At 32.8% G+C, this 21069-nt stretch overlaps 3 protein-coding genes across 4 annotated transcripts; 1 reads left to right on the plus strand and 2 right to left on the minus strand.

Annotated features, from left to right (window-relative positions):
* The first annotated feature begins 1187 nt into the window (after positions 1–1187).
* Positions 1188–5004, plus strand: LOC114288880 (uncharacterized). Its single transcript, XM_082871398.1, has 8 exons — positions 1188–1771; positions 2082–2176; positions 2287–2390; positions 2470–2570; positions 2655–2758; positions 3080–3517; positions 3889–4020; positions 4670–5004. The coding sequence occupies exons 1-8, from the start codon at positions 1523–1525 to the stop codon at positions 4827–4829; spliced, it is 1383 nt and encodes a 460-aa protein (XP_082727524.1). The 5' UTR covers positions 1188–1522; the 3' UTR covers positions 4830–5004.
* A 2085-nt stretch (positions 5005–7089) lies between these two features.
* LOC114288881 (AP-1 complex subunit mu-2) lies at positions 7090–12573 on the minus strand. 2 transcript variants are annotated; one of them, XM_082871399.1, is made up of 12 exons: positions 12413–12550; positions 12120–12340; positions 10266–10412; positions 10081–10143; positions 9792–9968; positions 9612–9715; positions 8876–8983; positions 8597–8693; positions 8410–8507; positions 8139–8280; positions 7847–7969; positions 7090–7544 (listed from the first exon to the last, which is right to left on the minus strand). In XM_082871399.1, the coding sequence occupies exons 2-12, from the start codon at positions 12246–12248 to the stop codon at positions 7446–7448; spliced, it is 1287 nt and encodes a 428-aa protein (XP_082727525.1). In that variant the 5' UTR covers positions 12249–12340; positions 12413–12550; the 3' UTR covers positions 7090–7445. The 2 variants fall into 2 exon arrangements, with proteins under 2 accessions (XP_082727525.1, XP_028088306.1); XM_028232505.2 differs by having other exon boundaries at positions 12120–12573.
* A 1843-nt stretch (positions 12574–14416) lies between these two features.
* On the minus strand, positions 14417–17921 carry LOC114311840 (poor homologous synapsis 1). The gene is made up of 8 exons (XM_028258011.2): positions 17609–17921; positions 16557–16673; positions 15640–15705; positions 15414–15514; positions 15080–15276; positions 14933–14985; positions 14792–14819; positions 14417–14698 (listed from the first exon to the last, which is right to left on the minus strand). Exons 1-8 carry the CDS (start codon positions 17876–17878, stop codon positions 14640–14642), a joined length of 891 nt encoding a protein of 296 aa, XP_028113812.2. The 5' UTR covers positions 17879–17921; the 3' UTR covers positions 14417–14639.
* Between the last annotated feature and the right edge of the window lie 3148 nt (positions 17922–21069).

Consider the following 21069-nt stretch of genomic DNA (forward strand, 5'->3'; position numbering starts at 1 on the left):
AGCTAAAATTTAAACTTTATGTCATAATTAAATAATTTATCTTCCAGTTCAACACATCACTAAGCTCGACTCACATTTATAGTGTATTGACTTGAATGTATTTTTGAGAGGCATTGTTATACTAATCAAATACTAAATCAATAAATATAACATAAAATGCATATGAACAATAAAATTTTGTAAAAATAAATATTGTCATTTATGTATATTTTATGTTCAATTTTACAATTGATTTGATAACAAAACTAATTACAATTCAAATCACTAAAACTCATACAAAATTGGAAGGATATGGTAGAAGATAGATAAGGGTGGGACTGTTGGGAGTTGGCTTGATAAAAAGAACCTTCCAGCTATCATCCAGCACATTATAATAAATGTATAGAATAATCTAGAATCACATACCTTTCCATCAAAACCAAACCCTACTCAATTTTGATCCCTAGCCATCTGTTGGCCTTGTTCTGAATTGTCCACCAAAATCTCTTTAAATAAGTGTGTAGGAAAAATTAGGGTTGGTTTGGGATATTTTTAAAAAAATGTATTTTTTGAATTATTGGCTTATATAGGTTGGGTTTGGGTTGGATTTGATGTGATATAGTAGAGAGGTGATGTGATTTAAATAAGATGATGTGACTTAAATAAGATAGTGACTTTTTGTATTATTTACCCCAAACCAAGCCTTAGTGTGTGTAAGAAAAAATTAGAATTAAAAATTATACATTCGTATTTTTTAATTTTTAATAAATAATAATAAATTTTTAACTTTTTAAATAACTTTTTTGACACTCACCAAACATGACCTAAAATTCTCACCCATTTATGAATTCTTTTTAGGCTTCTCACCCATTTTTGGATGCTTTTTATACTAATATTATAAATTTAAACTTAACTGCACAAAAATTATTTTAAAATATTATATTATAATTTTAATTTATTTAATACATAAATTTCACATTAAATAAATTTAATCTCCACGACCACCACACAATTATTCAATTAGAGTTTTCTTAGAATTTTTTAAATAGATAAAAATAAAAAATGTCCTAAAGCTGGACCCACAAAATTTTGAGTCCATACAATTCATGGCAGTATTTACACCCACGCGTTAAAGCATTTTGTTAGTCGGTCCCACACAAAAAATATAACTAATATATATATATATATATATATATATATATATATCTATATATAAAAACGCGAAATAAATGATGAACAGTAAAAGGGTCTGATTGGTTGGGGCAACTTTCTAATGACTCGTGAGGTTGGGCAATGAGAAAATTGTGGGAAATGATTTTCAAAGCCTAAAAACACAAGAAAAGGTTGGGTTTGGCTTTCAAACTTTCAATAATCTTACCCTTCTATGATTCTAGAAGGGTTTGATTTGGGTTTTTGATTCTTTTCAAATCTTGAGGTTGATGCAGAAGAGCCTTCACTGTTTTCTGAGAAAGAGAAGGCTCTTCTGTGAAACACATACATAGAGAGAGAGAGAGAGAGAGATACATATATATATATATAGAAGATGACCAGGTTGTGGATGGCTGGCCTGCATTTAGCAGAGTTGTTTGTGAGCTCTTTGGTTCATTTGCTTTATGGGCTTTACATATTCAGCACCGCGGTGTCGGGTGATCTTTCTCAGGCTTTGAATGAATCTCTTTTCAAGTCAAATGTGAATGTTGGGGTCAAAGAGGAAGAGCCCAAAGGGTCAACCAGTGCTGCTGATTTGCCTCCCATTGTGTTGGTCCATGGTATCTTTGGATTCGGCAAAGGGGTATGTTTTGTATAGTTTGTTTCCGAATTTGGTTTCTGGGTTGTCATCCAGATTGATTTTTGGTTCAATTCTTTTGAAGACTAGTGCAATTGGGTATGTTACCTTGAATAGGTTGTTTTCAAATTTGGTTTCTGGTTTGTTATTGAGATTGATTTTTGGTTCAGTTTTTTTTTTTTAATCATGGTGTAAAGGGGGTATGTTGTGTTACCTTGAATAGGTTATTTTCAACTTTGGTTTCTGGGTTGTCATTGAAATTGATTTTTGGTCCAGTTTCTGAAGACTGGTGTTCTGATTTTTGCACTGTTTCCAGAGATTGGGGGGATTATCGTATTTCGCAGGGGCAGAGAAGAAAGACGAAAGGGTTTTTGTGCCGGATTTAGGTTCGTTAACTAGCATATATGACAGGTTGGTTCTTTATGCACAAATACTTAGGTTGAGGTTCATTTTGGACCTTTTTTCCCGAAATTTTCATCTTCATCTATTTTATTCAAATTTGAGGGCCGTTTTGGTTTCAGGGCTCGCGAATTGTTCTACTATTTGAAAGGCGGGCAAGTTGATTATGGTGAAGAACACAGCAAGGCTTGTGGGCACTCCCGGTTTGGAAGAATTTATGAACAAGGTAGAAGGTTTAGCCACAGATTTACCACCATTAGTTATATTTATGTATTGCGTTGTTTGATACAATTGGGATGTTGTAGGGCACTACCCGGAATGGGATGAGGATCACCCAATTCACTTTGTGGGGCATTCGGCTGGAGCACAGGTTGTTCGGGTTTTGCAGCAAATGCTCGCTGATAAGGTTAGGTTTGATATATAATCTGTCAAAACAGAAGCAATTAATCACCTTGTATGTTTTTAAATAGTAGTTGGTAAATAATTTCAGGCTTTCAGTGGGCATGAGAACACTTCCGAGAATTGGGTATTAAGCGTAACATCATTATCTGGAGCTTTCAATGGAACTACCAGAACCTATTTGGATGGGATGCAGTAAGTTCTAACTCAGAGATTAGAGTACAAATATTTTTTTGCATTGCAATGATCATTGAAATTTAGAAGTACAGTAAATTTCAATCTAATCGATGCAATGCTTGGACCGTCAAAAAATAGGGATTGTAATAACTTTAGATTATGCAAGAAGATTCTAGAATTGATATGGTTTCAATTGAAGTTGATGCATATAAGAAATCTAATTACAAATAATTTCTTTTAATCTTTTGAATTTGTTACTTGGAGATTTTGACAAACCAGCCATTTTTATCGCAATCTTGAATCAAATTCTTTTGTCAATGTGATTATAATGTGTTACAGGCCAGAAGATGGGAGGTCCTTGAAACCTATTTCTTTGCTTCAACTGTGCCGCCTTGGGGTAATAGTTTATGATTGGTTAGGCGTTCCCTGGCTAAAGAACTATTACAATTTTGGGTTCGATCACTTCAACATGTCTTGGAAGAAAAGAGGTGTTCGGGGTTTTGTCGATTGCCTACTGGGAAATTCAGGTCCATTTGCTTCGGGAGATTGGATCCTTCCAGATCTTACTATTCAAGGGTCGATGAGATTGAACAGCCATCTACAAACCTTCCCCAATACATACTATTTCAGCTATGCTACGAAGCGAACTAAGAAAATCATGGGTGTCACAGTTCCTTCTAGCATACCCGGAATACACCCTCTGCTTTTTTTAAGAGTTTTGCAGATGAGCCAGTGGCGTCTTCCTCAAGATACCAAGCCACCTTACAAAGGCTATAGGTCTGTTTTCTTTGCATACCTATTGTTCCATTGACTCATGTTGGTAAACATGTCTTTATGGCTTTTCTTTGATGTGCTTAAGCTTCATGTTTCAATGAAATTTTGAGTACTTCCACTTCTAGTATAGAACTAAAGCAGCCATTTGAAAATTTGATCAAACTTTTACTTTACTCGTATGAAGTTTACAATCATGTTTGGACTTCGCTAACCATTTTGAGACATATTTCAAAATTGCATTCTGATTTTGCGGGTGTTTTTGAAAAATCTTGGGGATTTGCTCTGATTTTAACTGCTATTTTAGAGACAATCCGTGTCATATTGTCTTGAGGGCACTCTGTCATGACATATGCTTCATGTAAATACACTTGCAGGGATGAAGATTGGTGGGACAATGATGGAGCACTCAACACCATATCCATGACACACCCTCGTCTGCCAGTTGAACACCCAAGCCAGCTTGTTGTGAAGGACTCAGATTGCCAGCCCATGCAACCGGGCATCTGGTTAGTTACGCTTCTAACTATCATTTGTCTATACACTTACCCTACCAAGACGTTCAATCAATCATACATATCATTATGGCATATATTTAATTTTCGGTGAACCTTTTTTTTTGGTTAGTGAATTTTGTCAATCGAATGATATGAAAGAAATACATCAACATAAGGGGAAATATACAAATATACATATATATATATATATAACCTAACATAGAATCTACCTGCCTTCCAAAAAATTGAACTTTTGAGATCAAATGTGGAGCCAACTCAAAATTTTGATCAATTTAACTTACTTTTTGTTTCTATATAAAAATTCAATTTTTTTTCTAGCGAAAAGTTTGGCGGCTTTATTTTGGCAACATGTTCATTTCTCTGTCAAAACATGAAATTGCTTCTAAGGTTTTGGCCATTGTGGGTAGTGGTTGAAACTTCGAAACCAAAAGAAATCCATTTGAATCTTTTTCGATTGTACCATAAAATTATTTACAAGAAGTGGAAAATGGATTGGAAAAAATCAAATTTTGAGAGAGCTTCAAATGAACTGGTAACATCTGAGGTGGAAATGGAATGGAGTGCAACTTGATCTGTGTTTTCCAAAAAATAAAAACGCCAATTTTGTATGCTAATGAAGATCATACTTTTTTGAGTGTAGGTACTACAAGATTGTGGAAGGCGATCACATTCTTTTTATTGTGAACCGGGAAAGAGCAGGTGTACAATTCGATTTGATATACGACAGCATTTTTGAACGATGTAGAAAGCATGCATTTAGGAAGACTCCACCAACGCTACCGAATCAAGCTGAGCATTAGTATTTGGTGCTCTCAATGATACATTACAGCTAAAAAAAAAATTGAAAAGAGATGGAGAGTAGAGAAAGGAAGAAAGCTGTTATTCTCTGTACTTTCTTTTTTTTTCTTTTAATTGTTTTGTTCCCTTATTTTTGGTATATATAAAAATAAAAATAAAAATCTAGTTTAGTGAGAATGTAAAGTTCTTCCTTTTTTTGTATTTGGAGGAAACCAGCTTCTAGAGTTCTAGCTTTGTGAGAGAGATCAGAGGCGAAGCTTAGATGAGACCCATTTGGTCTTTCCAATGTTCAATGATTTGGCATAGAGCTATACTTTTTCTTTTTTTTTAATTTTTAATTTTTTTATACGTTGTTTGTTTGGAACTAATTTTTTTAGTGTTCTTTTTATATACATTTTTTTAGTTAATTTTTTGAAAAACTTTGAACGTCAATCCATTCGACTAGATAAGTAAGAAATTAATATATATATATATATACACTCAAAACAAAAAAATGTGAAAAAAACACTATCTACTTTCTACTTTTGTTGACCTGTTTTGAAATTTTGAAATTTGTATTCTTTTTTTTGTTTTTAACTTTTTAGATTTTTTTAACTTTTAGATGAATCAGAAAAATAAAAATAAAAAAGTTTGATAAAAAAATTTTAAAAAAAAAAAGTCATTTGAGACAATTGAAAAAAAAAAAAAAAAAAAAAACTAATTATCAAACATTGTGACTACTTAACGTGATCTTGGCTTGTGGCCATGTTTAGTTGGCTCACATAGGTGAGATAGTAAGTTAGTAAGTTATCTTGAGATGATTTATCCTGAAAAAAGTATTTTAAGGCCAAGTTTGACAATATCAAAATAATCTATCTTTTTATCTTTTTTTCATCACATCATCTTTCTATTTTTTTGTACATCTTTTCATAAAAAGACAAAAAATACACCTATTTAAGTCATTCCAAATAACCCCTAGTAATAACTTTATTTTAGAATAAGTTATCGGGTGATTTTATTTATAAGCCACACATAATTTCATTACACACTACTTAATGTACATCAAACACAATTTTGACTTTATTATTTTTGCTCAATGCACACTATCCATTTTCAAATATACTTAAAATATCTTCATCTGCTTTAACCATCCCACCAACCCTAGTCGCTGCCACGCGCCGCCGGTCGACACCTTCTCTTCCTCCAGTGAATCTCTTCTTCACTCCTCCATCCATCACTCCTGCCTCACTATTGCCAACCTCACTCCCAAACCCTTTTCCACCACCTTCCTCCTTCTACCTCCCCGCTATCGCTACTGCAACCTTTCATCCCATCTCATCTCCTTTTTCTTTTCTCTCTCTAAAAACTACAAAACCCATCCTCACCACCACAACCTTCCCTCTACAGCAATCTTCTCCAACCCATCGATGGCAACTACAACAGTGAAGCTTCGAATCATATCTTGAAATCCTAGATCAGAGCTTAGAATCTGGTTCGCATGATCAGACTCCTGCAAACCCTAGATCTAGATTTGAAAACCCTAGGAGTTCTCTCTCTCTCTCTCTCTCTCTCTCTCTCTCTCTGTGTGATAAAGAAAAACAAGCCATGTGTGATAAAGAAAAACAAGCCATGGCTAAGGTAGGGACCAAGTTGTTCTCTGGTTGGGGGAAGGAGAAGGGTTTGCAGAGAGGAAAGGGGTCATCAGCGAGGTAAGGAGGTTGTAAGGGTTGCAATGGTGGCTGGGTTTCAATGATGGTGACCGAAAGTGAAAGCAGGGCGAAGACTGGTGGTATGTAGTGGTGTCCAAAAGAGTCTAGTGTTTAGAATTATGTTCAAAATGGTAATTTGATAAGGGCATACAAGTGTAATAAAAAAAAATTATGAAAATGGTGCACACTGAGAGGTTTTGTAGCGTGTAAATAGAATTATCCTAAGTTATTCCATCTTTGGGATATAAAAAATTGAATGGGAGATAAATGGGCACAAAAAATGAAACAAACACTGAAATTTTTTTTCAGAGATAAAATTGATCCTCAGAACCCTAATTTATTATGAGTTAGTCCATCATGAGTCCTCAATGGTTCTCACAATCTCACCTTTAAATTTGTTCATGTAACCGAAAAACAAGAACTTCATGCATAGCAAGTACCTAGCCTCCACTTTCTTTCTTTTTTTTGAAACTGAGGTTTCCGGCTTCTACCGCTAGACTGCGTCCACCGACTAATCCTCAGGGGAGCAATCACAGCCTCCACTTAACAACAATAATAATATAACAAGTAAATATTTAATTCAAAAAAATGATCTTAATTTAACCAGTGAACATCAACTTTTACAAGCCTCTGGTTGATAAACAACAATGGTGTTAACAAGATCAACAATAAAAATATTACAAGCAAAATTCAATTCAAAGGAAAAAAAAAAAAAAAGGAAAAAATTATCTTAATTTTCAAAAGTGTGCAAATGAACTTCCCCAGTGAACATTAACTTTTGCAAACATCCCGTTGATTAACAACAACGATGTTAACAAACAAAAACGGCTGAGAACAAAGATTTTGCACCTTTTGGCCACAAAGTAAGAATCATCCAAGCCCAGAAACAACTTTGTTAGGAGTGAGAAGACCAACAGATGGAAGTGGCTTTCACACAAGTCTCAATTCATACTCGCCCGCCATTGTAATGTACCTCACCCATGGAAGAGCCTGGTATCCACTTTTCTCAATTATCTTTAGGTAACGAACCTACAAAACCCAAACATTTACGTAAATATAGTATAGTAGAAATTTATCTCACTGCGGTTGTCAAATTCAAACAGGACTACAGAAACATCGAGAAGAACAAAACACAGCAGAATTACATCATTGTTAAACAGTTAAAGCCATTTCCCCAATCAACTTGCAAGAGAAGAAGCTATATTACACCCGAGAGAGAGAGACAGAGAGAGACCGTGTAATTTACCAGGTGAAGATGTCAATAGACGCAACACAATAATATCAGGATTTCTATTCAATAGAGAAAGCAAATTGAGTTCGTGAGGGCAAACCTGTATTCCGGAAACTGTAAAATATGGTATCTCAAACTTCACCCGTATAGGAGCTTTTCTCTCAGGAGCAGCTTCTTCAGCTACTATACTGGGAAGAGTAAGCTCTGCTCTAAGCATATATTCCTGAACATTTGAATTTGAAAACAGATTAATTTATATATAGTAATAAATAAATAAAGTGTCCAAATTGTGAATGCACATGAAAAACATACTAAAGCACCCATAATCAATAGTCACGTACAGAAAAATAGTAATAAACAATGCATGAGAAGAATTTGTTGTAAACTCTAACCTTACCACCAGGAAAAGATTTTATTTTCCAGAGCAAAGCATCATTTTCCGGTGCATATGAAGCAGATCCCATTGATGTCCGAATATTAGGATTAGTAGCATCAGCTGGAACAGGCAACTCAATCTCAACATTAGTAGCAGTGCTGTAACATCGAATCAATTCAAAAGTTAGTTAAGAAAATTTTGAAGGTAAAGATCCAACATTCAAATACCCCAAGCAATGGAGTTAACTGGAGGAGAGACACCAGTGAGCATTAAAACTTCAACCATACCTACGCTCCTTATATTGGCTACGTGCTTTCACCACAATCTCCATACGACTTCTAGAATGCCTTTCAATTTGAGCTTCCACCCATATCAGAGGCTTTACCTGAAAGCACATAATAAATCTCAATGATTACCTTATTGCTTTTTCTTCTTTTTTTTTTAAGAGAAATTTCTAAACCATGAGGTGAAAACCTGAGTACTGAGTCTATATGTCATGAGATCAAAAGATCCATCAGGAGGTATAAAAGATATTGTCCGATCATTTTCAAAACGTGCCAAACGCACACACCTAAAACAAATTGGGTATTAGCTCTGGAGCATGCAGCAGGAAGAGCGAGAATTAAAGAGAAAGAAGATTACAATCCAATCTCAGAATGGAATAGACGGATTAGTATTTGTATCCAATACAAATTTCCTGATCTGATCCTGACCAACCAAAATAAAAATAAACCAGAGAATTAAGCTGCATACTGATGAAACTTGATGTCATCCAAATCAATGGCTTTTCCCTTTGTTGATCTCCCTTGCGCTTCCAACAACACTCTGTCATTTAGCCCAAGCTTACATTCAGGCATACCACTGCAAAACATGAAGCAATTTCTTATAGTCTCCAGATAGTCATCCAGAGTAGTGAACTCAATGAGGATGAAAATTTTGGAAATGCAAACCACTGCTTTTATCTCAAGCAATGTACAATCCCAATTTTTTCAATCAAACACACATCATAAGCACAAGCCATGCAGAGTTAAAAAAAAATTTGAAGTGTCCAAATAGACAAGCACATAAATCCACATGCATATGAAGATTGGAAATTTGTTTACATAAAATAAATTAAGTTCCCAAATTTGTTCAATTTTCCTCTTCTTATTTTTATTAGTATTTTTATTATTTCTTTTCTTTTTCTTTTTTGGGTTCATACTCAGTCTTGCATTTGTGATGTATAACAGCCCTCAAATAAAATAGATAGGAACCCTGGATATTCTTGCTCGGGTGTGCAGATTCTGGATGCAAATTCACTACGGCTATAAAATTGTTATCATCTCAAGTTCTTACAAATTTCACATGCACACAAATTGTTAAGCCGAATGTCAATGTACGGATCACAATTTTAAAAATGGATGATTAAAAGGTATAAGGAAGTTTGGGATGTCCTTGCCTAACCACTGAATAATCTAAACAAATATTGCCAGCAGTCTGGACAACATACCTTAAGTAAGTTCGCATCTTTAATGCACCAACAACATCTGACCTAATTATTTGGCCATTGCTGTTGACAAGTATATTAACACTCTCCACAACATCCAAGAATACCTGAGCAGGAAAAACAAGTTAATAATCCAGTGGCATTAAAATATTTAATAATTTAATCTCACAAGAGTACACCTACTTCATTCTTCTTATATTGTATGCCTTCACTGCGCCAAGACACAGCATTTGTTACAGCCATAGGTGGCCTCTGTGCAACTTCCATCCTATAGGCATTGGTCTTAATAAATTCACTAAGAATCTTTGCTTCAGTGTACTGAGGATAGCCAAAGTCCATCATCTCATCAAGTAGTTCATACTGCCAAATGCAAAGGCATCAGTAGAACTTCTTCCAATCAATTATTATTAAAATTTATCACTATCAGATCAAAGGACCTTGTTCATAAAAAAGGATTGACGAATTGACTTACCACTACAACAAAATTATCTCTAAGGGATTCCTCTTCTAACTCTTCAAAATAATGCTTAAAGACCTACCAACCAAAAAATTCATTTAGTAAAACAAAACACAGATAATTAAATTTACCACAAGGATGAATCAAGCACAGACGTCATTAGTCAAAGCATAAAGCTTTAATTACCAATAGGTGCTTACATCAACTACGCGGTGTAGAAAGAGAAGAAGACTAGCAGCATTACAGTTCTGTCTTGATGCAGTCATCAAATAGACATTGTTGTGCTGTACAAACATGTAGGTGACACCATCATCATACCCAACTGGATCTTGAGACCCCGCATCACCCTGTCAACCAAATACATACAATTAAGAAAAAACAGAACACCATCATCAGAAATTGTACTAAAAAAGCTAACTAAAAAACTATAGGCTGTGTTTGGTTATATTTTCTAATCATAATTCCACCCCTCCGTTTGCATGTACGGTTTGGATGGAATTTTGAAAATGTGATTCCACTACACATTTCAAAATATATTTCTCCTTCACGTTTGGCAAATTCGTCCATACTCTCTCTCTTTCGTCTTCTCCATTCTGAAAAGCAGAGGAGTTTTTGAATTTTGGATCTACCTGATCATCCTCCCGGACGTTCAGCCAATTGAGCGGAACAACATATATATATATATTTATTTTTTTTGCAATCGCCAATCGCCACCTGTTATTTAGAAATATATATATATTTGTTTTTGATCTTTTTTAAATGTAAAAATTTTTTTTTTTTTGAATTTTAAAAATAGTTTGATTATGAGTTTTAAATAGAGTTTCCAATAGTGTTTTGAGTTGTATTTTTTATTATGAGTTATAAGTTTTTGAATTAAGTTTTGAAAATTATTTTCAAAATTTATAACCAAACAACTTTTCTCATTTCATATATCATATCAAAAATTCAATAAGTCTTTTCAAAACTCATAACCAAACAATTTTTTTTATTTCAAAACTCACAAACTCAAATAAAACTCTATTCTCAAATCATAATTCTAAAATTCTACCAAACACTACTATGAATTGTCCGAATTGAACTCAGTTCTCATTCAAATCAACCATATGGCATCATTTAATTGAGCTTTCCATATTTTTTACTGATCTTCCCCGTATTTTTGTCGGTTTTCTAGAAATCAAATGCGTCTGCCCCAATTAATCAACTTGATTTTGAAATTGAAGATCAAACTAAATGAAAAAAAAAGGGGGGGGGGGGGGGGGGGGGGTCATACAAAACATTCACAAAGCATCAAAATCAAGCAAATTTGAACCATAAACAATTCTAACCGACCATTGTCCGAATTGAAATCAGTTTTCATTCAAATCAATGAGATGGCATCATTTAATTGATGCTTCTCGTATTTTTTCTAACCTTCCTCGTATTTTGCTCCATTCTCTCCGCAATCAAACGCATCCACTTCAATTAACCAACTCAACTATGGAGTTGGAGATCAAATTAAAGGAAAATGGAAAGTTGATAAATAACATTTACAAAGCATCAAAATCAAGCGAATTTGAGCCATTAATCATTCGAACCAACCATCGTAAAAATTGAATTCAAACTTCATTCAAATCAACCATATGGGATCATTTAATTGAGCTTCTCGTATTATTATTATCAGTGGTGCTACATGCACGCACACTAGTGTACTAATTAGTGTTGTGCCATTATTATTAACCCCACCTGTTATACAAATTACAAATATCAAAATCTCTAAAATTATCGTCTGTTAGTATATCTGTTATACAAATTACAAATATCAAAATCTCTAAAATTATCGTCTGTTAGTATATTAATTAGTAAATTAATTGGTACATCTAGTATTATTCAATTACTATTTCTGATCTTCCTCATATTTTCCTAGGTTTTCTCAGAAATCAAACGTGTCTACTCCAATTAATAAACTAGACTTCGGAGTTGGGAGATCAAATTAAAATGAAAATGAAAAGTGATACATAGCATTCAAAAAAGCATCAAAATCAAGAGAGTTTGAGCGATTAACGATTCGAACAAACCTCTTTCTCGATGAGCTTGGTGAAGAATCGCTCGGCCTGAACGGAAGAGACATCGCCACGGTAGTCGCGCCACACCAGAACCCGGCCCTTGATGTCCAGAAGGAAGAGCGCCGAGGCCGCCCCCGCCATCGATCCTAGGGTTTCTTCCGATCGCGAGAGATCAGAGATCAAAGCAGTGTCTAGGAAGATTGAAGAGATCTGGTGGTAATCGAGATCGTAGGGTTTGAATCTAGAGATTTTGGGGCTTGTCGAGCCATGGAGTTGCTATAACCATTGAGAAATGAATTTTACGAGCTACCTCTGATCTGATTGTCGCGGTGTCAACTGAGATTTGGGGGTGGAGAAGAAGCTAACATGCATGTATTTGTTTGTAATTGCCAGAGCAATTCTGGTTTTGGCAGAATAGTACAACCGTGGTAGAGATATTAAAATTTTTATTAAATGTGTGAGATTCAGCTGGATCTTTTATATATGGGCAAATAACATACCTTTGGATTTGGCTAAATTACAAATTCTCTATAAAGTTTGAGAAATTATAAATTTTTTCTCAAATGTTATATTTACAAAATAAATTAGGAAGTAATTTGTTATGAAATTTAAACCTCAGAAGACAAATTATTATGAAAATACAAATCTTAAAGAGCGAGATATAATTTCTAAAACCTCAAGAGATATTTATAATTTAGTCAAACCTCGAGAAATGTATATAAAATTTACCCTTTATATATATATATATATATATATATATATATATATAAATGCGAGACTCACATGAAATTTATCGGCTGTGGGTGACATTTACTAAAAATTTTAGGGCAAATTACAAACACCTCTCCTGAAGTTTGGTGAAAATACAAATTTTTTCCTGAGGTTTGAGAAATTACATCCCGCCTCCTAAGGTTTATATTTTCATAACAAATTATTCCCTGAGGTTTTTATTTTCATACAGATTCCCTCCTAATTTGCCCTAATTTGTTATGAAAATTTGACCCTCAATGAGTAATTTGTAATTTTTCAAACCTCAAAGGAAATTTGTATTTTTACCAAACCTCGAGGGGATGTTTGTAATTTGTCCAAAATTTTAATATGTGAGTAACATTTATTAAAGTTTTTAATAAAATTTCAAAATTTCTAATATTTTATAGTTTTATTTTGGAACAGCCGCTATTGCCCTGGCAATAGAACTATTCCTCTAGTAATAGTCTTTGTCCAAATAAAATATAAACTAGTCAGAATAATTGCTTTGGTAAAATTGCGTAACCATAGCTTCCACCTTCCTAATTTTGATAATAACAAACAAAAGACAGAAAAATAGTTTTGTACTTCTAATCTTCTTTTTTCTTTTTTTTTTTCAACATACAAGGCCTATATATTTTTTTTTTTTTTTTGATAACCAAGGTATTCAGGCTCTGGTTTTTTACCCGTCCTACTAATCCTCGGGAGAACAATCACAGCAACCCACCGTCACAGCTCCCACTTAAATTCCAAGTTTAATCCCAAAGGGAATCAAACCCGTAACCGTACGCCTTACCCACACAATCATATGTACGCCCTTACCACTGGACCAGCTTGGGGATGGGTAACATATAAATAATTGTAGATTTGATATAACATTTTATCTTATTAATTAGCCTATTTTGTCTTCTAATACTATTTTTAGCCAAAAAAAACTAAAAAAATTTCTTTCCAAACCAAGCTAAATACATTGAATTTAATTTATTTATTTTTTAGATAGGAATAGAAAGGGTAATTTGGAATAAATGAAAATATTATAATATCATCCATTCTTATAATTTCCACATGTAAATCTCGATATAATTAAATACAGAAAAAAGGGATTGATTTCACTTTTATCCCCTAAATTATTCTTATTTTTTCTAATCCATCCCTAAACTATCAATTTCATCTATTCAATCCCTAAAATTTCTAAATTCTATTCATATGGTCCAATTTGAGATGATAACATAAATCAATAACCAACCATAAAAAAATATTTAATGGGAAAAAAAATTATTTCAAAATTTAAACAATTTAAATCATACAACAAAACACTCATTTTTTTATATTGAACAAACAATAATACTCCCCAACCAATTTAATAATTAAATAGAAAGTGCTATTCAAAATTACCACAGACTGTGCCATCAATCACGGCAGTACCTCCTTGATTCAGGTAACAAACAGGAATGTTGTTGTGGACAAGGTTGTTGATCATTTTTTATTTCCTTCCTCTATTCTGATGATTTCAAACCTTTTTTTTTATAAATTCTTTTCAATTGCTACTAGAATCTGTCAGAAAAGAGGAACATGTAATGGATATAACACTGAACAAATAAGTTTGAACATAATACAAAGCAAAATGGTGGTGTTATGAAAGAAATTCCGGTGAACAGCATCATATGGAAAAATTGCTCATTTATGTACCGAGTATGTTACGACAAAAGGAACATTTAGTGAACCCTTCTCAGGGTTAGATGTTGCAAAAGTCCAGCTCATGGGGTGAAAGCAGCATATGGTCGGTCACAGCAGCAAATCATCTCCAATTTCATTCATAACTTTCTCTACTTTGCACAATATATCTGTTACAACAAAAAATGGCTTACAAATTAGCATCTTGAGCATATCTGCATATTATCATAAGAATAATATTCCAAATTCATAAGAATGCATACCTTGGAAGGATTTATCTCCCAAATATCTCTGCAAACAAAAAATAAATAAAAATAAAAAAGTCATCACATCGCATCTTCTAGAATTCTGGTGACCAAAACATATTCATAAACAATATAAAACCACTGTATATGATGCATTACCGTGATTTGATATCTAAGATCATTATCCTCAGGTTCAGTTGGCTGTGCTATAGCTATATATGCAGTTTAAATCAAGGAAATGGTTATTAACCTTGACCCAGAAATGAAAACACCTTACAGTGTCACAATTGAAGGTTCTCAATATACCTTGTTCGGCCACAGGTTGACAGCTCATCATCAATGACGTGAAGCCAGGAGGGAATGCTGCAAAAATGCTTTCAATATCACCATTTAGTACAGCATTCTGGCAATTTGAGTTTTGACCACCTTCATATTTCGAGCTTGACTGCATCTGATAGGTACATGAGTCTATCGTAGCTGTCGCACTCCAGTCTTCCTTAGGTCTGCAAATGATATAGATCTCAATCGAAGTTTCTCTTGGCTATATTATTCATCATTGTTTTTATAATTATTCTAGATAGCACGTATCTACTGCAAAAGAAAGAATGCAGTCGAGCAATAGTAAAATCTTTATCACCACCTGTACGGTTCATCAGAAGGAACAAAATCGGATTGGTATGACATTTCGGATGCAAAGTTGCTACGTGGAAGCCCAGTGTCCCTCACATCCTCCAAAATCTCCTGAGCAAAAGAATAAAAAACATCACAACGTTATTTACAAACAAATGAAATCTGCCAACGATCACCATTGGCATGACCAGTTTTAATTAAGATGGTATACAATTGTACATTGGAGACTATTGCACCTTCAGAGCATTCATGAATGCTTCTATTTCACAGGTTGTTGAAAACCGCAACGCAAACTTCTGGATCTGGAAATAAGGAAAAAGCATGTAACTAGGTTTGAAGTTGCTTCAATGAACAAATCTGTTTAGCTTGGAAGATTGCTTTCCTTACCCAAATAAGAATGTAATAAGACATTAACACAATCCTTAGTAGTGAAACATTCATTAGTAGTTTCAAAAATCATGCACTAAACAAAAAAATGCATTGTTTAACATAATCCATTGTTAAAAGTGTGCGTAGGACCACATAATTAATAACACTAGCAGATTAGTCAAAGAAAACAAAGTAGTAAACGGTGTGCAGATTCCAGGGGACCTGAATTCTCCTGACATGAAGACTAATGCATTGAGACTAAGGCAGCATTTGGTTCACTAGAATGAAACATAATGAAAAGATTATTCCATTAAAATGTTCATTCTCATGTTTGATTGACTAACAAAATACATTACAAATTGAATCGTCATTCATCATTTCAAGATAATGGTCATTCCATATGAGAATCTAAGGAATGATCATTCCATTCCTACTCATTCCAGTGAACCAAATGAAGCATATAAGTGTTTAACTTGAGTCAATGCAGAATTACTTATTCCAATCACTTTGAACAATATGGGTGACTTCCAGGGAGACATTATGAGGAAATAAAAAATATAGGGATTCTTTGCAGGTTTCAACTTCGCAATCCCCCATATAATGTGGCATGCCCCATTTGAGCAAAAACAACTCAATATATCTTCAATTAGCTTCGGTATACCTTAAATTCTTTTGTTTTCCTTTGGAGAAGCAATCCACTAAAAGCAACAGAAGATGAGGAAAAAGCACCCACCATACATAAAGTATATATATTCAGAATATTGAGGAGTATTTAGCAGCTTGCCTGGCCTGAAGAATCTCTATAGCTTACAAAAACAACTCTGCTACCCCTAGAAGGAAATCCAGATACGCATGACACGTGAGGCCAGGAGAAATACAGCTTGGAAATGTAATGCTCCTCCTGCAACATATCAAATATACGCCCCAAAAATTTTTAGAGTTCCAAAAAATTCATATCTTTGTTCTGCACATCAAATAAAATAGAAGCAAAACAGATTACTGGTTGGGAAGAAACCTTGATTCAATCACAATGAAAATGACCGTAACTACCAACTGAATACATGCCAAAAGGTATGATACCAATTATAAGCAGAATTTGCAAGCTATAGAGAATATGAGATGAAACTCACAGGATACTCAACATTCTCAAGGTCTCTAAATCCCCCCAAAGTTCATAATTGCCTCAGAAAAAAACACAATAAGACCTAATTTAAGACTTCCAGGTACTGAATGTCAATTCATCATATACGTCAACGGCATCAAGTAATATAACAATGTTCAAATTTGTGAATCCAAACAAAAAATTTGCAAGGCACCTTAAAATAATACAGCCTGCCTTGCAATCCTCTAGAAACCAGCCAGAAATTACATGAAAAAAAAAGAGAGAGCAAAACAGCAATATCTTACATCTACTTCAATACAGCTACTCAATAGGTCAAAACCATAATCAATATAGTAATTAAGCAATAGAAATCTAGGAAGAAATACCTAAAAAGATGGATGTGACACCTGAATTCACAGACAAGTCAAAAAATGTATGGTTGTACAATTCCAATTCCAATTCCATAAACAACTGGACATTTAGAGATTCTGATTAATAAAACTATAAACAGATCAGCAACAAATACACACAAGTTACGAGCGAATCAAAAGGAATTCACGGAGGCACAATCGTATCAAAATTTCTCTTGATTCAAATCCAAAATGAACTTCAAATTCATCTACAAACTCTGTTTAATCACACTCTATAAGCATCGGATCATCAAAATACTTTTCAATTCGTAAAACTACAAAATGGAGAAAATCAAGTGTACACTGAAGTGTTCTTCGACTCACGTGGATTTTACCGAGGAAATTGACGGTGAGAATGAAATCGGAGTTGGAGTGATCGGCAGTGATATTGAGAGATGCGGTGGAAGATGAAGAGATCCAAGTGCCTCTGAAGCGGTCTCTTCGGACGTCGGGGAGAGGAATGAGAGTGGGAAAAGTGGAGGAGAGAGAAGGATAGTTGAAGAATCGAGAGTACTCAACCTCCCACTGGTCTGCAATGGCGGTCACCGGCTTCTCCATGTGTTCGCTCGCTAATGCAACCACAGATCCCGCCATTTTCAAATTTTAGCTTTCTCTTCGTTTTGGGGCTTTAATAAAATACGAGCGTCTCCAACCTTTTGGAATCAAAATTTATAGTTTGATGTTGTATTGGAGAAAAAGTTATTTTAATAATTTTTTAATTTTTTACGATAACACATATAAAAAAGTAGAGAAAATAATGTAATAATTTATACTCATTCTGTTCCAAAATATTAATTCTTTATTCTATTTTTCATTATTTCAAAATATTAGTCCTTTTCAAAAATCAAGTACAAAAATAATATAAATTTTCTATTTTGTCATTCTTTTAAATTCATTAAACAACATAAAAAGTATGACATTGATATTATCCAAAAAAAATGTATTATCAATGGGTAATTTTGGAAAATCAATTTTTTTTAAAAGTGTAATAATTGTACCAAAAAAAATTGAATTTAAAAAAATAAACAAACGAATGAAGTGAAAGGTAAAAGTTTCATCAAATCAAGAGAGGCTTTAGTATTTATTAAATTTTTAGAGAGAGTCGTTGCACTTCACCGTACACTTACACTATGTTTGGAAATTTAGGAGAGGAAAGAAAAGAAATGATTATTTAAGTAATAAGAGAAAAGAAAAGAAAAGAAATAATTGTAATTTCTCTCCTTTTTGTTTGGATAAGGAAGAAATAAAAGAAAAAAAATGATTGTGATTTCTCTCATTCTTTTTTGGTTAGGTTTCATTAAGAGAAAAGAAAAGAAATTATTTTATGTTATATTACCAAAATAACTTTTTTATATTTTCAATCATTTTATTTCTTTTATTTTTATAGGGACAAGATTGGTATTATGAAAATAGTGGTTTCTTTTCTCTCCCAATCTCTCCATTTTTTGAAAGATTGAAAATGAGACTTATAAGAAAAATGAGTTTCTCTCCATTTCTCTTCATTTTTTCCCATTTCTTTCTACTTAGGTTATCCAAACAAATAAGAGAAATACATATCACTCCATTTCTTTTCTTTTCTCTTCAAATCACTCAATCCAAACATAGCACTTGCAAAAGCCTATTTTGATAAGTGAGTTAAAAGTCACTTCTCCACTTTTAACTCACTATCACTCTCACAAAAAAAAGAAATCAAAAAGTTAAAAAATTTCAAAAACCAACTTTTAACCCATCTTTCCAAAAACACCTAAAAGTTGCCCATTGCTTTGCCTATTTCCCATTGTCCTGCTGATTGTCTCTCTGTGAACCGATTGTGTAATGAATTTTAAAATTTTAACATTAAGACGTGGTTTGGGATGTTCTAAATAAGTGTATTTTTTAATTTTTTATGAAATATGGGTTGGGTTTGAAGTGATGTGATGGAAAAATAATGTAACTTAAATAAGATGATGTGACTTAAGAGCATCTCCAACCATTCACTTTTTTTTCATCAAATTTGAGTAAAAAATAGGTTATTTTCTCAATTTGATACTTCTTCTTCCAACGGTGGGCATCAAAGCAAAATTGAGGAAGTGGTCGACCGGTTGGTCGACCAGTAAGGGCAATTTTTTTTTATTTTTTTATTTTTACATGTTTGAACATTTTTTGACCGGTTTGAACCTACCTATTTGAAAGGAAACCAGTCGACCAGTTGGTCAACCGACTGGTTGACTGGTTTACCTCCTCCAACGGTCACGCACAATAATTTGGTCAAATCTGTAGCTTGTTCTCAGTTTGATGATTTTTTTGTTAAATTCTCATTTTGATACTAATTTAGTGAAACTGTTGGAGCACAAAAAAGTGACTTTTTCACCAAAATTTAAATCTGATGCCAAATTTAGTTTACCGTTAGAGATGGTCTAAATAAGATAGTGGCTTTTTAACTTTTTAACATTTTTAATATATACCAAACAAGGCCTAAAACACATGGTATCCTATGAAACTAAAATAAATTTTATATTTCGCTTTCTAACTCAATTCCAAACATTTTTTTTCTCCTATAAATTCAGGTACACAAGTCAATCAAATAAACTATTTTTTATCCATATCATCGGATGAGAAGTCCGATTTGAAAGAAATCCAATTCACTCCAGTTGGGTTCATAAAATCCAACATAGATCACAACAATTCGATAGTTTAAATGATTTGTTTTGTAAATGGTAGATCGTTCATAAAAATAGTCAAATTAATTCGATAATTAAGCTATATAACTTATTAGATTTGGCCTAAAAACTATTTAATAAATAAATAATACATTAATTTTTTTTTTTCTAAATACAAAAGTCTATAAATTAAATAATTTAAATTATCAAAATAAGACTCATGATAAGATATATAAGCTCAATTGAACCAAGATGAACTTTTCTCTACCCGGAGAAAACTCAAATTCTTTTGATGAATAATGTTAGTAAATGGTTTATAATTAGGAGAAATTACATGTAAGTAGGAGTTAGAGAAAAAAAATTACAGACATATGAAGGTACAAGTATATCTGTGGTAGGGTGCAAATGAAAAGTTGTAGAGACTTCATGTGTTCAGTGGTGGAGCCAAAAAAATAAATTAGAGGGGGCACTTCTTAATTACAATATTGAAAATATTCACAAAAATATTTCACATAAATTTTTACAATTGACTTCAAAAAAGATAAAAAAACAAAATCAGTGTGTTTAGTTTGAGTTCTTTGAATTAAGTTTTTTTAAAATTAAAGTTTTTTATTTTATTTTATTTTATTTTTTTGTTTTTAGTGAATATTTATAAAATTTTAAGCAATTTTTTTTTTACTTTTTTAGATGCATGATGTATTTATAAAAAAATAAAATATTTGTGAAAAAATATTTTGAAAAATTAATAAATACATAAAAATATGAAAAATTTACTTATTTTTTGTATTTTTTTTATATTTTTGGTATTTAGTGAATTTTTTAAAGTTTTTTTCGCAAAAATTATACTTTTTAAGTATATTTATGTTAGGTGTGTCTAAAAATTAAAAAAAAATTACTTAAAATATTAAAAAAATTCAATAAAAACAAAAAAACATACAAAAAACAAAAACGCATAATTTTTTGAAAAGTGTTTTTAGAAAATTCAAACCAAACAAAGTGAATGTGTTATTTGTAATTAGTGTATCATGGACAACATTAAAAAAAAGTCATGGATATAAAGTTTTAAAATAAATTATATAATGATAAAGTAATTTTTTATACAAAATATACGTAAAAATTCAATATAATAGTCATTCCACGCAATCA

The sequence above is a fragment of the Camellia sinensis genome, chromosome 5, assembly GCF_055761805.1.
Source record: "Camellia sinensis isolate YWXY chromosome 5, ASM5576180v1, whole genome shotgun sequence".
Classification (NCBI taxonomy): domain Eukaryota; kingdom Viridiplantae; phylum Streptophyta; class Magnoliopsida; order Ericales; family Theaceae; genus Camellia; species Camellia sinensis.

Bases quoted from the DNA above. Each gene is read 5' to 3' on its own strand.
- LOC114288880 (XM_082871398.1), top strand. From the start codon at position 1,523: ATGACCAGGTTGTGGATGGCTGGCCTGCATTTAGCAGAGTTGTTTGTG. The intron at 2,571-2,654 runs GTTAGGTTTGAT...AAATAATTTCAG, and splicing joins AGCAAATGCTCGCTGATAAG to GCTTTCAGTGGGCATGAGAA. The intron at 3,518-3,888 runs GTCTGTTTTCTT...ATACACTTGCAG, and splicing joins CCACCTTACAAAGGCTATAG to GGATGAAGATTGGTGGGACA.
- LOC114311840 (XM_028258011.2), bottom strand. From the start codon at position 17,878: ATGGCGGGATCTGTGGTTGCATTAGCGAGCGAACACATGGAGAAGCCG. The intron at 16,674-17,608 runs GTGAGTCGAAGA...GATATGTTGCAG, and splicing joins ATTTCCTCGGTAAAATCCAC to GAGGAGCATTACATTTCCAA. The intron at 15,515-15,639 runs GTGCAATAGTCT...TCTTTTGCTCAG, and splicing joins CATTCATGAATGCTCTGAAG to GAGATTTTGGAGGATGTGAG.
- LOC114288881 (XM_028232505.2), bottom strand. From the start codon at position 12,248: ATGGCGGGGGCGGCCTCGGCGCTCTTCCTTCTGGACATCAAGGGCCGG. The intron at 9,716-9,791 runs GTAGGTGTACTC...TTTCCTGCTCAG, and splicing joins TACAATATAAGAAGAATGAA to GTATTCTTGGATGTTGTGGA. The intron at 7,970-8,138 runs GTTAGAGTTTAC...TCAAATGTTCAG, and splicing joins AATCTTTTCCTGGTGGTAAG to GAATATATGCTTAGAGCAGA.